The 14,854-nt window shown below is 43.4% G+C and overlaps 1 protein-coding gene across 1 annotated transcript; it reads right to left on the minus strand.

Moving 5' to 3' along the window:
* Positions 1–18: 18 nt before the first annotated feature.
* On the minus strand, positions 19–14,314 carry LOC110486870 (nuclear pore complex protein Nup85). Its single transcript, XM_090194074.1, has 19 exons — positions 14,119–14,314; positions 13,769–13,862; positions 13,506–13,662; positions 13,239–13,309; positions 13,102–13,145; positions 12,812–12,881; positions 11,739–11,860; positions 7,936–8,070; positions 7,670–7,792; positions 6,053–6,184; positions 5,842–5,948; positions 5,518–5,601; positions 5,148–5,213; positions 4,718–4,869; positions 4,355–4,472; positions 3,782–3,882; positions 2,580–2,731; positions 2,142–2,237; positions 19–209 (listed from the first exon to the last, which is right to left on the minus strand). The coding sequence occupies exons 1-19, from the start codon at positions 14,149–14,151 to the stop codon at positions 111–113; spliced, it is 1,956 nt and encodes a 651-aa protein (XP_090050200.1). The 5' UTR covers positions 14,152–14,314; the 3' UTR covers positions 19–110.
* Between the last annotated feature and the right edge of the window lie 540 nt (positions 14,315–14,854).

The following is a 14,854-nucleotide window of genomic DNA, read 5'->3' on the forward strand; positions in this document are numbered from 1 at the left end:
CATTTCCACAGAATCAAATTCAAATAATGAGAACATTTCTTTATTATCAAATAGCACATTTTGATTAGACTTGATTTGTTTTATGTACAGTATAAAAAGATAAGTGTTGGTCAAATTTCCACTGTCCCCTCCTTCACTATGGCCATGGCCAGGTTACGAGCTAGCGCTAGCCGCAGGAGCTCAATCTTTGTCGTCTCGATGTCCTCATCCTGAAAACGCACAGGGAAACACATTTAATGGATCATCCTCATCAGAATGTTTTTAGTGATTCCATATTCAATATGGTGCAACTGGGTCTTCACGCTTCAGCAAACAGGAAAGGAGGGCTGGTAAACAACAATGACAAATCATGACAAGAGCTTACCAAGAAGAAGGACTAATTCCAAGTAGAAAGGAGCACTCAAGAGAAAACAGCTAAAATAAATCAGTTTTTTTTTGTTGAGTGCTCCAACTACTACTTTCTACCTTGAATTAATCCTTTTGGAAAATGTTCTTGGTAAGCCCTTCTCATAATTATATAATACTTGATGTTAATGAAACCAACAGTCACTTTTCTGGAATACAATATTCAAATTAGGTGACAATGGAACTGTGCGATTGGCTAGCTATGAAAAGTCTGTGCTAACCCCTCTCTGGAGCAGGGCCAGTTTAGCCCTGGGCTAAGGTTGGTGTTAAACCATTTTAGAATGTGCAAGTGTGAATAGTCGATTAGCCGTGGGCTAAGGAAGCTCTTAGTGCAGTGTGAACAGTTGCTTAACCCGGGCTAAGGAAGCTCTTAGTGCAGTGTGAACAGTTGCTTAACCCGGGCTAAGGAGGCTCTTACTGCAGTGTGAACAGTTGCTTAACCCGGGTTGAGGAGGCTCTTAGTGCAGTGTGAACAGTTGCTTAACCCGGGCTAAGGAGGCTCTTAGTGCAGTGTGAACAGTTGCTAACCCCGGGCTAAGGAGGCTCTTAGTGCAGTGTGAACAGTTGCTTAACCCGGGTTGAGGAGGCTCTTAGTGCAGTGTGAACAGTTGCTTAACCCGTGCTAAGGAGGCTCTTACTGCAGTGTGAACAGTTGCTTAACCCGGGTTGAGGAGGCTCTTAGTGCAGTGTGAACAGTTGCTTAACCCGGGCTAAGGAAGCTCTTAGTGCAGTGTGAACAGTTGCTTAACCCGGGCTAAGGAGGCTCTTAGTGCAGTGTGAACAGTTGCTTAACCCGGGTTGAGGAGGCTCTTAGTGCAGTGTGAACAGTTGCTTAACCCGGGCTAAGGAGGCTCTTAGTGCAGTGTGAACAGTTGCTTAACCCGGGCTAAGGAGGCTCTTAGTGCAGTGTGAACAGTTGCTTAACCCGGGCTAAGGAGGCTCTTAGTGCAGTGTGAACAGTTGCTTAACCCGGGCTAAGGAGGCTCTTAGTGCAGTGTGAACAGTTGCTTAACCCGGGCTAAGGAGGCTCTTAGTGCAGTGTGAACAGTTGCTTAACCCGGGCTAAGGAGGCTCTTAGTGCAGTGTGAACAGTTGCTTAACCCGGGTTGAGGAGGCTCTTAGTGCAGTGTGAACAGTTGCTTAACCCGGGTTGAGGAGGCTCTTAGTGCAGTGTGAACAGTTGCTTATCCCGGGCTAAGGAGGCTCTTAGTGCAGTGTGAACAGTTGCTTAACCCGGGCTAAGGAGGCTCTTAGTGCAGTGTGAACAGTTGCTTAACCCGGGCTAAGGAGGCTCTTAGTGCAGTGTGAACAGTTGCTTAACCCGGGTTGAGGAGGCTCTTAGTGCAGTGTGAACAGTTGCTTAACCCGGGTTGAGGAGGCTCTTAGTGCAGTGTGAACAGTTGCTAACCCCGGGCTAAGGAGGCTCTTAGTGCAGTGTGAACAGTTGCTTAACCCGGGTTGAGGAGGCTCTTAGTGCAGTGTGAACAGTTGCTTAACCCGGGCTAAGGAGGCTCTTAGTGCAGTGTGAACAGTTGCTTAACCCGGGCTAAGGAGGCTCTTAGTGCAGTGTGAACAGTTGCTTAACCCGGGCTAAGGAGGCTCTTAGTGCAGTGTGAACAGTTGCTAACCCCGGGCTAAGCAACTGTAGAGATTAGAGCATATTATAAAACAGTGTATTAGGAGATTGAAAGGGAAACAGACATTAGATAGAGGGTAAGGGGGTGTGTACCCAGTACCTGCATGGGTCTGTCTGGGGTGGGAACACTCTTCCCTGAGGTCAGCTCCTCCAGACAGAACATCAGCTCATGAGTTTGATCAGCAGAGAAGATCACCTGCAAGAGGACAAGCCCAGAGATTAGCCAACTGACTGCAACAAAAGGCTATTAGCCTAAAGAGGCACCATCTACAAAACTACGAGCATATATTCAGACCTACAGATCCGATAGGAATCAATAAGGTAAGGAGATCTCTTAATTTAAATATTATATTTTGACAATAATATGCCATTAATCTATTTTCTTTAAGATTACAAAGATGTTTTGCAGTTCATATTTAGTTAGTAAACCAAAAAAAGGAAATTCAATCTATGGAATATGCTACACACTAGGTAAGTAGAAAGAAGTTCATTTCAACGTTAAGTCAAGGATGGAAGTTAATGTTGTGGGCCAGTTGACCTCTTTCTGCTCCAGCAGGGGCAGGGCGTCGGTCAGCAGAGTCATCCAGAAGGAATGTGGGGCGATCTTGGCCGTCATCAGGGAGAGGAGGAGCTTGGCGGCATCCGAGAAACGCTTCTCGCCGTACAGCCGATGGAACTCACGGTACTTCCCTGCAGACAACAGGATCACAACCATCAAGGCAAAGCGTAGCAAAAACAGTTTCTCTACAGAAAGCGGTAACGTGCATTTCTTATTGGACAAGTTCAGGTAGTCCATCCTGTTTCCTTCCGTAAATGGTGCCTAATGAATATGACCCAGGACAGGAGGGGAACAGAATGAACTAATGGATACAATCACATGATGCTCTCTCATTGGTTACACAGGATCAATGACATAGTATGGTGTAAAATGTATTTGCCACAGTTTTAAGTATAGAACTGAGAAGTGCACCGAATTCCCAGAAATGATGTGAGAACCATCAGTCACACAGGATGCCAGTTGGGACACCCAATATGGTCACTGTAGAATTGTTTAGAAATTGAATTCTCGTTCTACTCGCTACAGCACTGGTAGAACTTGTATGGCCTAAATGTAAATACACTGTGATTCCACTTGATTGTTTAAGAACAAGATAACATTATATACATCATAGTCACTGAACAGTTAGTTCTGCCTTCATGAGTGACTAATTGTAAAGTGAGACATTACACTCACGTTACATTTTCCCCAGCTGTAGGTTATCATCAGCTGTTACAACAGCATTAGGCCACAGACTGCAGCCTTATATGGACCACTTTTCTCCTACGTGAGAGTAAATCATTTAATAGATAGGCCAAAATATATCATGCGTCTGATCCAGTGTGTGTGTGTGAGTGATATGTGGCTGACTGAATGTCAAGTTAACATGCAAGACCAAGCAGGGCTCTACAGTGCGACCATTTTACTGGCATATGCACCTAAATATTTTGCTGTGCGACCTGGAATTTTTATTTAGGAGCACCAGTGTGCCTAGAAAAACGTACGATTCTAACTTTATTACCTCAAATATATCTAGATTTGTGCTCCTGAATTTCTTTGTGTGCACCTATATTTTTCAACTTAGCACACATGCTCCTTGTATAACAGGACAGCTTAGAGCCCTGCCAAGGAGTGTTGGCTTGTGTGTGTTTGTGTGTTCACAGTCCTTCATGTCTGTGTATGTACACGTTTGCACCCCATACCTAGAAAAGTAAGCCTGTCACTGAGCAGCATGGCTGGACCCAGGTTGTCAATCAGGTCCAGATCAGAGAAGGTCCCTTTGGCACAGTAGTCCTGGAGAAACCTGAGATACAGACCATAGAGATACAGTATATCTAGGATACAGACCATAGAGATACATCTATAGACCAGAGAGACACAGTATATCTAGGATACAGACCATAGAGATACATCTATAGACCAGAGAGACACAGTATATCTAGGATACAGACAGGGTTAAACCCTCGGGGGGTGGGGAGCGAGAGAGTGAGCGACTACAGGGTGGTCTGGTAGCTAGTGGTGTGGAAGCAGATGTCATGGGGGGACATCTTTGTAGCCCTTCTTGAAGTAATTCCAGATCTAACGTGGTGACTCCACTACGTAGCTTTCATAAACCCCCTCATGTTAGATCAGTGGTTACATCAAGGAAAGGAGGAAGAAAGAAGGAATTTTCTAAGTATTGAAAACAGGCCAACGACTGTCCAACAAATAAAAACAGCATTCCTGAACAGGTCACATGGTCAGGATCAGTAAAACCTCCTGTAGACATACAGCACCTCTCTGATATGAGGGTGGCGAAGGCAGCATCTTTGGCTCTGATGCTCCAGGAGAGAGCAGAGCCCAGTCTGTTGTTCCTCAGGGCCTTCTTGGCCATGATCTTACAGATGCTCCTCACTGCAACACAGAGAGACACATTATACCAAAGAGTTAGGGGGTGATATCCACAACAGGCATGACAGAAATCAGGGGGAGTTTGAATATATGTTCCACGTGTGTTTTAGTAAGTGTCCATGTTGCGATTGAGGGAGTGAGACAGAATGTGGGTCTCAGTGAGAGCTTCATGCATGAGAGTAAGATGGACAACTGTTTTGGATAAGAGCGCGTGAGTATGCGTATGTACGTGTATGCATCATATCTACCTTGTTCAGTCATCTGCCTCTGCTCACAGATCCTGATCACCTTCAGGGCCTTGCGCTCCGTGTCCAGAGGAACACGCTCTATCTGTAGCTCCAGGTACACACGGCCAAACTCTGGACAGTGGTCAAAGTAGTCCACAGCCAGCTGCCACAGGCTGAGGACCAGAGAGAAATAGCTGGTTAATCATACACAGCTTAATCATCCAATAGGAGCAGCACTGGAGCAGGTCAAACAGGGGAAGAGGCCTACACGTGTAGCCGACAACACTCTCTAGAAAAGATAACTACTGAACACAGTGGACCTCAGCATGTGTAGTTTTGCAGACGTGACTATATATGTGACAGTTATCTATTAGAAAAACAGACATGTTGGCACTGGGAGTTATGCATATAGTCCAATCTATTACTAACCAGACTAGTGGGTCTGTCTCACCTGTGATGGGTGAAGAGTCCTGAGGCGTACTCCAGCAGTAGAAACTCTCTCAGGTTGGAGCCAAAACTACATCAACACAGAGAACATGTTATTATGGTCAACGGTGACGAAGGCTGCCACCGAAACACCTCCGTTTGTTCTGACATCTGACCTCGGCTGCTAAAAAAACACAATATTTCATTGAGTGTGGGTTCTTCCTTTATTTCAAGTGTATGCCCTTTGAATCCAGCACCCAAATACTTCCTGTTATCACAAACATTTGAGCTGAGCACGCCAACTTCACTTTCTATGATTCTGATCAATGTTACCATGAGAACAATATTGGCAGTTAATGTCAACCCTTTGTGGGGCAGAAGTGTCCTTAACTTACTGTAGGTTGTGAGACTGGAGCAGTTTACAGTGGTCCAGCAGGTCAGTCAGATGCCCCACAAACCACCAGTTGTTGAGAGCAATGCTGGAAAGCACAAATAACATGTCATAAATATCACAACATAGGAAACTGAACAGTAGTTTACATGAGTGACAGAGGGGAAATCACATTGTGTGTCTAGCCCCCACATTTATTTCATCTTATCCACATTAACAGTTACTGTTACCTTAGCAACAACACAGCTACTCTCCCTGGGTTCTATACCATAGAAATAGAATTCCTTTGGTTTCTGTATTTCTATGGTCGATAGACACTCCTCCTCACCTGCAGTCCTTGATGACCTGGTGGATGTCAAACTCAAAGGCTGCCAGCAGGATGCTGTCCAGGGGTTCTGGGACACTCCTCGTGTCCAGGAACATGTGCATGCTAGACTGGAACACACACACATAGGACAGGACACTTACTCATCGTGTTGTGGTAAGTCCCAGGGCATACTAGTGCAACTCTGTATCATGTATAGTGTAGTAGTAAGTACCTGTGCGTAGTAGTGCAGCTCTGTGGGCTTGACAGTGGGGTGGGAGAACAGCAGTCTGGTGACCAGGAAGTGATACCAGGTACTCAGCAGCTCCTTGTACTCCAGGAGAACATCCTCATCACCAACCAGGATCTACATGGATAATTAGGAGGGTATGGATAAACCATGGATGGATACTTATTTAGGAGGGTATGGATAAACCATGGATGGATACTTATTTAGGAGGGTATGGATAAACCATGGATGGATACTTATTTAGGAGGGTATGGATAAACCATGGATGGATACTTATTTAGGAGGGTATGGATAAACCATGGATGGATACTTATTTAGGAGGGTATGGATAAACCATGGATGGATACTTATTTAGGAGGGTATGGATAAACCATGGATGGATGAATGTATCAACAGGTGGAACATATGGATAGTAGTTGGAAGAGACAGACAGCACCAACAAGAGATTATTTTAGCTCCTAAACAGTTCACGCTCACACAGATGCAGGTACAGAGCCAATGGACTCTACATGTACAGAGAGAGTTCCTTTTGGCTAAGGTATACGTTGTATACTACAGGTAGCTACACTGACGACAAAACATTTAGCTCTTTCTATGACAGACTGACCAGGTGAAAGCTATGATCCCTTATTGAGGTCACCTGGTTTGCCAGCAGCATACCACTGCTGGCTTGCTTCTGAAGCGAAGCAGGGTTGGTCCTGGTCAGTTCCTGGATGGGAGACCAGATGCTGCTGGAAGTGGTGTTGGAGGGCCAGTAGGAGGCACAATTTCCTCTGGTATAAAAAAATATCCCAATGACCCAGGGCAGCGATTGGGGACACTGCCCTGTGCCGTCTTTCGGATGGGACGTTAAACGGGTGTCCTTACTCTCTGAGGTCATTAAAGATCCCATGGCACTTATCGTAAGAGTACGGGTGTTAACCCCGGTGTCCTGGCTAAATTCCCAATCTGGCCCTCAAAACCATCACGGTCACCTAATACCTAATCCCCAGTTTACAATTGGCTCATTCATCCCCCTCCTCTCCCCTGTAACTATTCCCCAGGTCGTTGCTGTAAATGAGAACGTGTTCTCAGTCAACTTACCTGGTAAAATAACAGATAAATAAAAATAAAAAAAAACTTAAATCAGTGTAGATGAAGGGGAGGAGAGGTTAAAGAAGGATTTTTAAGCCTTGAAACAATTGAGACATGGATTGTGTATGTCTGTCACTCAGAGGGTGAATGGGCAAGACAAAACATTGAAGTGCCTTTGAACAGGGTATGGTAGTAGGTGCCAGGCGCACTTTGAGTGTGTCAAGAACTGCAACGCTGTTGAGTTTCACACTCAACAGTTTCCTGTGTGTGTCAAGAATGGTCCACCACCCAAAGAACATCATGACAACTGTGGGAAGCATTGGAGTCAACATGGGCCAGCATCGCTGTGGAATGTTTGACACCTTGTAGAGTCCATGCCCCAATGAATTTAGACTGTTCTGAGGGCAAAAGGGGGTGCAACTCAATATTATGACAGTGTTCCTAATGTTTTGTACACTCTGTGTGTACCTGTCACCACACAGATGCAGGTAAAGTGTGCCAGGGCAGGTATTGGGCAGTTCCACTGACCTTACAGATGTCCTCCAGGTGGCGGTTGCTGGCAAAGGACTGGTCCTGGAGACAGTGGTCCACCTCCTCGCGCCAGTGTCTCCACTTTACATCAAACTCTGTCAGGGTCTGAGTCTCACCAGGCTACAGTAAGATGTCATAGAGGAGAGAGCGCTAGAGTTACAACCATAGAGATACATATAATATACGTCTTCTACTTGATTCTGTGGTTAAAACTGGGTGCTGTTCAGGAGGTTGAAACGTTCAGATAGTGCATTTCTATGTACATTGAAGATGGGCATCTTCATGAGCAGGTTGTCCAGCAGCTTGAACATGACCCTGGCTGCAGGCTGCAAAGCTGCCTGTTTCACCAGAACCTGCCTGGCCTCGTCCATCCGGCCCTGCAGCACGTAGCTGATCACCTGGAGACACAGAGGAGGGTTCAATAGGGGACAAAGAATATCTGCATACAGACTAGTGCACAAATAAACATGAATAGCAGATTACACAGACATAAGTTAAAGGAGTTAAACTGGGCAAAGAAAGTCTGCACAGATAAAATACATAGTATATCAACGAGTTTATTTCAACCACATTGGAAGTAATCATGGAGAACCATTTAAAAAGGCTAATTCACTGGAGGTCTTGAGGATCCACTAAATTAGTTTTGATCAAACAGGGCTCTACGCTGACAGTTAAAAATGTTTTACAAGGAGCACATGTGCTCGTAAGTTGAAAAATGTAGGAGCACACAAAGAAATTAAGGAGCACAGTGAAAGTATTTGAGCAAGTGTTTTTATGATAAGAAATTAATAAAAGTTTAAGAATAAAAGTTTGTTGGAGTGTTCCATACTCAATCAATTACAATGTACTAGAGGTAGACCGATTAATCGGAATGGCCGATTAATTAGGGCAGATTTCAAGTTTTCATAACAATCGGAAATCGGTATTTTTGGACGTTTTTAAAAAAAAATTTTTACACCTTTATTTAATCTTTATTTAACTAGGCAAGTCAGTTAAGAACACATTCTAATTTTCAATGACGGCCTAGGAACAGTGGGTTAACTGCCTTGTTCAGGGGCAGAACGACATATTTTCACCGTGTCAGCTCGGGGATCCAATCTTGCAACCTTACAGTTAACTAGTCCAACGCTATAACCACCTGCCTCTCGTTGCACTCCACACGGAGACGGCCTGTTACGCAAATGCAGTAAACCAAGGTAAGTTGCTAGCTAGCATTAAACTTATCTTATAAAAACAATCAATCATAATCACTAGTTAACTACACATGGTTGATGATATTACTAGATATTATCTAGCGTTGCATATAATCTGACTGAGCATACAAGTATCTAAGTATCTGACTGAGCGGTGGTAGGCAGAAGCAGGCGTGTAAACATTAATTCAAACAGCACTTTCGTGCGTTTTGCCAGCAGCTCTTCGTTGTGCGTCAAGCATTGCGCTGTTTATGCCTATCAACTCCTGAGATGAGGCTGGTGTAACCGAAGTGAAATGGCTAGCTAGTTAGTGCGCTCTAATAGCGTTTCAAACGTCACTCGCTCTGAGCCTGTGGTTGTTTCCCTTGCTCTGCATGGGTAACGCGGCTTCGAGGGTGGCTGTTGTCGTTGTGTTCCTGGTTCGAGCCCAGGGAGGAGCGAGTAGAGGGACGGAAGCTATACTGTTACACTGGCAATACTAAAGTGCCTATAAGAACATCCAATAGTCAAAGGTTAATGAAATACAAATGGTATAGAGGGAAATAGTCCTATAATTCCTATAATAACTACAACCTAAAACTTCTTACCTGGGAATATTGAAGACTCATGTTAAAAGGAACCACCAGCTTTCATATGTTCTCATGTTCTGAGCAAGGAACTTAAACGTTAGCTTTCTCACTTTTAATTTCTTCTCCAACACTTCATTTTTGCATTATTTAAACCAAATTTAACATGTTTCATTATTTATTTGAGGCTAAATTGATTTTATTAATGTATTATATTAAGTTAATATAAGTGTTCATTCAGTATTGTTGTAATTGTCATTATTACAACAACAACAAAAAATATGTAAATGTAAAAAAAATAAAAATTGGCCGATTAATCGGTATCAGCTTTTTTGGTCCTCCAATAATCGGTATCGGTGCTGAAAAATCATAATCGGTCGACCTCTACAATGTACCCTCCAATATGAGTCATTTAGGCGAGACAATGTTCAGCTGCCCCTTTGAGTTCCACGACATCTCTTTGCTAGCAGTTGAGCAAGCTCAAACTAACATTGAAAAACCACATAGCATGTGAACAAAACAATGTAAATAGCCAAGAAATATGAGAAGAAATTCACACTTTAGTAGACTTTCAGGTGAAATCAACCAACTTCTACGCTGTGCGCTTCTAAAATTGTATTTTTCAGCACTTCACTCACAGTGCTGCTCGAGGTGGGAAAGCTAAACTCAGCAAAAATAATACTCTCTGTCAACTGCGTTTATTTTCAGCAAACTTAACATGTGTAAATATTTGTATGAACACAACAAGATTCAAAAACAGACAAACTGAACAAGTTCCAAAGACATGTGACTAACAGAAATTGAATAAATGTGTCCCTGAAAAAAGGGGAGGGGGGGATCCAAAGTAAGTTAATGCAGCTGGTGGCCACACCAGATACTAAGTACTGCAGTGCATCGCCTTCTCATGCTTCTCATGGACTGCACCAGATTTGCACGTTCTTGCTGTGAGATGTTACCCCACTCTTCCACCAAGACACCTGTAAGTTCCCGGACATTTCTGGGGGGGAATGGCCCTAGCCCTCACCCTCTGATCCAACAGGTCTCAGGTGTGCTCAATGGGATTGAGATCCGGGCTCTTCGCTGGCCATGGCAGAACACTGACCGTCCTGTCTTGAAGGAAATCAGCCATACTGCTTGTTCTGTGCGTGGTGGCATTGTCATGCTGGAGGGTCATGTCAGGATGAGCCTGCAGGAAGGGTACCACATGAGGGAGCTGATGTCTTCCCTGTAACGCACAGCGATTCAACGATAAAGGCGAATCTGACCATCACTCCTGGCGAGACAAAACTGTGACTCGTCAGTGAAGAGCACTTTTTGCCAGTCCTGTCTGGTCCAGCGACGGCGGGTTTGTGCCCACAGGCGACATTGTTGCCGGTGATGTCTGGTGAGGACCTGCCTTACAACAGGCCTACAAGCCCTCAGTCCAGCCTCTTTCAGCTTACTGTGAACAGTCTGAGCACTAATGGAGGGATTGTGCATTCCTGGTGTAACTCGGGCAGTTGTTGTTGCCATCCTGTACCTGTTCCGCAGGTGTGATGTTCGGATGTACCAATCCTGTGCAGGTGTTGTTACACGTGGTCTGCCACTGCGAGGACGATCCACAGTCCGTCCTGTCTCCCTGTAGCGCTGTCTTAGGCATCTCACTGTATGAACATTGCAATTTATTGCCCTGGCCACATCTGCAGTCCTCGTGCCTCCTTGCAGCATGCCTAAGGCACGTTCACGCAGATGAGCAGGGACCCTGGGCATCTTTCGTTTGGTGTTTTTCAGAGTCAGTAGAAAGGCATCTTTAGTGTCCTAAGTTTTCATAACTGTGACCTTAATTGCCTACCGTCTGTAAGCTGTTAGTGTTTTAACGAACATTCCACAGGTGCATGTTCATTAATTGTTTATGGTTCATTGAACAAGCATGGGAAACAGAGATAAACCCCTTACAATTAAGATCTGTGAAGTTATTTGGATTTTTACGAATGATCTTTGAAAGACAGGGTCCTGGAAAAAGGGACGTTTCTTTTTTTGCTGAGTTTATATGGTATTTGTAGTGCTGTGTGTGATTAGCTACCAGCTATGAAACAAAAACAGAAGGTTTACTTTGAAAATAGCTACGGCAGCATCTTTTGTGTTACTATGAATCACATGCTCGCTCATACATTACTTTTTCAGTTCGCACACATCTATTTTTAGGCACATATTTGATTCAAATTGTCACGCTGTAGAGCCAAAAATCAGTCTGATGTATCTACGCACTGTGCCAATAGCGTTTTAAAAATGCAGAGAGAGACAGGAGAGTTGTGTATGTGTACGTACCACGTCCCAGTAGGCCTGGTGCTCTGCGGGGCTCTCACTCGCCAGCACCTCCCTGGCCTTCTCATCCACGTCAGCCTTGTGCAGCCTCACCCAGTCGAGCAGGTGGAGCACCAGGGAGCCAGCTAGAGGGTCACATACAAAAAACAGGGTGCAGAAAATATTAAAGTTCTGTTCACACCATAGAGATAGATGACTCATCATGGATATAACCCCTTTAAGCGTGGACAATGAGGGCTTCCACCATTTTAAAGTTGTCAACTGAGTGGGGATTTATACGAGTTTGGACTTTCAGAAATCAGCGTTAGCTTTCAGAAATCAGCATTTTCAAAACTCAGACCATAAAAAAATCTGCATTTTTAACCATTTAACCTGCGTTTCATATTGAAAGTCAACCATGCTTTTTGGCTTCACTAGAGTGATCAGGGGCTTGCAACTATTGTTTCTTTACACAAAATACATTAGTGCAAAATCGTTTTCATCAGCTGACAGAGGTGCAACGCTATTTGGCTAACAGCCAGACATAAGTAAATTAGCCTACAATAAAAAAAGGTATTTTTGCAAAGACGATGCATGGCCATCATATTTCCAATGTTTCGCTTGAAGTTAATACTGCATTTTAACTTGCTACTGGAGAAAAACTTAACTGGAAGAAAGTACCGGAGAAAAGTAGCCTACACATCAGCCAGGGCACTGATGATCCAATGACAAGAGCAAATATATTTCATCCAAGTGGAGAAGTGGAACTGAAGCACAAAATTAGTAATTTTACAAATCATGATTATTTGAGCAAACTGAAGCCTAGCAGAATTTACAATAAGAAGCATTTTAGATCTGTGTGAAAAATGCAGAATCCTACGTTAACGCGACCCCTGTGGGAGCAATCAGCCAATCAAAAATAAGAAAATTGATTTTGTTAAAATGGAGATAGCCTCAATGGTGCTGCCCATGCTATCACAGACACTGTAATGGCACAGATACAAAGATGAGTCTTCTATCTAGCTCTATGGTTCACACCTAGATGATGCTTGTGTGTCCAAAGCAACATCAAGATTGACACAAAATATAAACTCTACCTGGAGCTGCATCGATGAACAACACTTCACAAAGATTCCAGATCAGCTCTACTGCCAGCAGGATTGACACCTATCATGAAAAACAGGAGAGAAGAGTGTTGCCAAGGGAATCATTATGATACACTAAAACAGTCTGAGTTGTATAACATTACAACGGTGTTCATCTTCATCATTGATGCAAGATCATTTTCTCACGTTTGCTGATTCAATGTTATATTACTTGGGTTATGTTCCCTTGACATAGGGGTAAGAGGTTAGTCGAACTGAATAGGCACAGACAGGTACTCTACCTGATTTCCATACTGTGTAGCCAATGCTGCATCTTGTGTAGAAACTGCAAAGTGAGAGGAAATAGCATGTTACTTAAGTCTGTCTATGAACTGCATTGATAAACATATGATTGTTGAAATGTTGCCATATACTATACCTGCGACTTGCTGGAGTTCCTCCATGCATGCTCGAATCACAGACCTGTAGTTCTTGCTAATACTGACGAACCTGAATAAATAAGTGAAATTGATAAACGAGTACACCCATTACAATGCAAAACATTTAGATTACTATGAGATTAAGTCACACACATCACCACTGTTTGGTTATATTTAGAACCAGGAGTTTTTCCTGACCTCATGACAAAGGAAAACTCAGAGCCCTAGTTTGAATTATAAGAGAAAGTAGTCTATCCCATCCTTACTGGGGTTTCTTGTTCTTGCTGGGCAGATCCTCTCTGATCCTCTGCAGACCAACAAAGATGTGATGGGACTCATTGAAGAGTTTACGCAAAATAGGGGAATAGATGTCCTCATCTTTCCTGACCTCATGGACAAAGGGACAACCCCCTGCAGATCCACCTGAAGAGACGCACAGGGAGAGTGGGTTAGAGAGGATGCTTTGTACTTTGACATGATTTGAGTCATGACTTTACTACCAAGTTATACATTCAACTCTCCTATCTACCTGATGCTTTGTAAATGGTCTCATAAACCAGGATATCTCCAGGACCCCACACAAATCCCAAGTGTTTTTGGTTGCTGTCGAACCCAGGGATAGGCTGAAAGAGAGAAACGTCTCGTTAGTTTATTTATGTGGACATAGCTAGGTGATTAACCGTCTAGACATTATTCTGCCTTGCTGCCAGTATCTTTCAACCCACTGAAACGAGTCATGACAAATAAACATTGTGCAGTGCTGCCAGTATTATTGTGGACACTTGAGCTCAGAGACGTTTGAATGAAGTGTTAGCAAGTTGCATTGCCTGCCCTGGACACATTTTGATTCCACAACAACAGAGCACGAGCGGTACTTACAGTAGTTGTTGGCTCCACATCTACTTCCTCCATTACCACCCACTTTAATAAAATCAATAAGGTGAATCAATAAATATAACTTAATCCACGAGCGATACAAATACTGACATTTCAAATAATATAATACAGAAATTAGGCGCTTCAACCATTCAGCTAAAGGACCCCAAAGCGTGCGTATGTCTGATGTCATAGGAATTCTGTGTCGTGCCTGACTAGAAATGCAAGCTTGCACTAAAGGGGACACAATTACTCAGTTGTCAATTTGACAAGTAATGTCACCATGATAATATATTATTCCAATGAATGAAATCAATTTATACCAATATCTACCAATTATAATGTTTTGGTACTAATTTGCGCAAAGTGGTAAGAACTAATTGCCACCAGATGCAAACAGTTATTTATTTACCCTAATGTGCAGATTTTAGTCATAATTAATTGTCGAATGAAATGCTCCTCATAACATTTAGGCTATTTTCAATGGCATAATAGGGAAATATGCCATTTTTACAATGTTGCACCATTCTGGACTTTATCAGCATCCATCCAATACTGTGTGGACAACATTAGTTTCTTGCTGGATCATGTCTATTTTGGTACAAGTATTGTACAACCAAATATTTCATTGTTCCATCTGTGGTACAACTGCATAATTTTTGGGCTGAATGTTATGGTCTATAAAAACAAGATGGCTACTGAGGATCAGTCCTCTTCCATGACAAAATTCCAGAATGGT

This window comes from Oncorhynchus mykiss, chromosome 12 (assembly GCF_057628025.1).
Source record: "Oncorhynchus mykiss isolate SJ-2025 chromosome 12, ASM5762802v1, whole genome shotgun sequence".
Taxonomy (NCBI): domain Eukaryota; kingdom Metazoa; phylum Chordata; class Actinopteri; order Salmoniformes; family Salmonidae; genus Oncorhynchus; species Oncorhynchus mykiss.

Bases quoted from the DNA above. Each gene is read 5' to 3' on its own strand.
- LOC110486870 (XM_090194074.1), bottom strand. From the start codon at position 14,151: ATGGAGGAAGTAGATGTGGAGCCAACAACTACT. The intron at 8,071-11,738 runs GTACGTACACAT...CTGTGTCTCCAG, and splicing joins ACCAGGCCTACTGGGACGTG to GTGATCAGCTACGTGCTGCA. The intron at 4,473-4,717 runs GTAGATATGATG...TCTGTGTTGCAG, and splicing joins GAGGCAGATGACTGAACAAG to TGAGGAGCATCTGTAAGATC.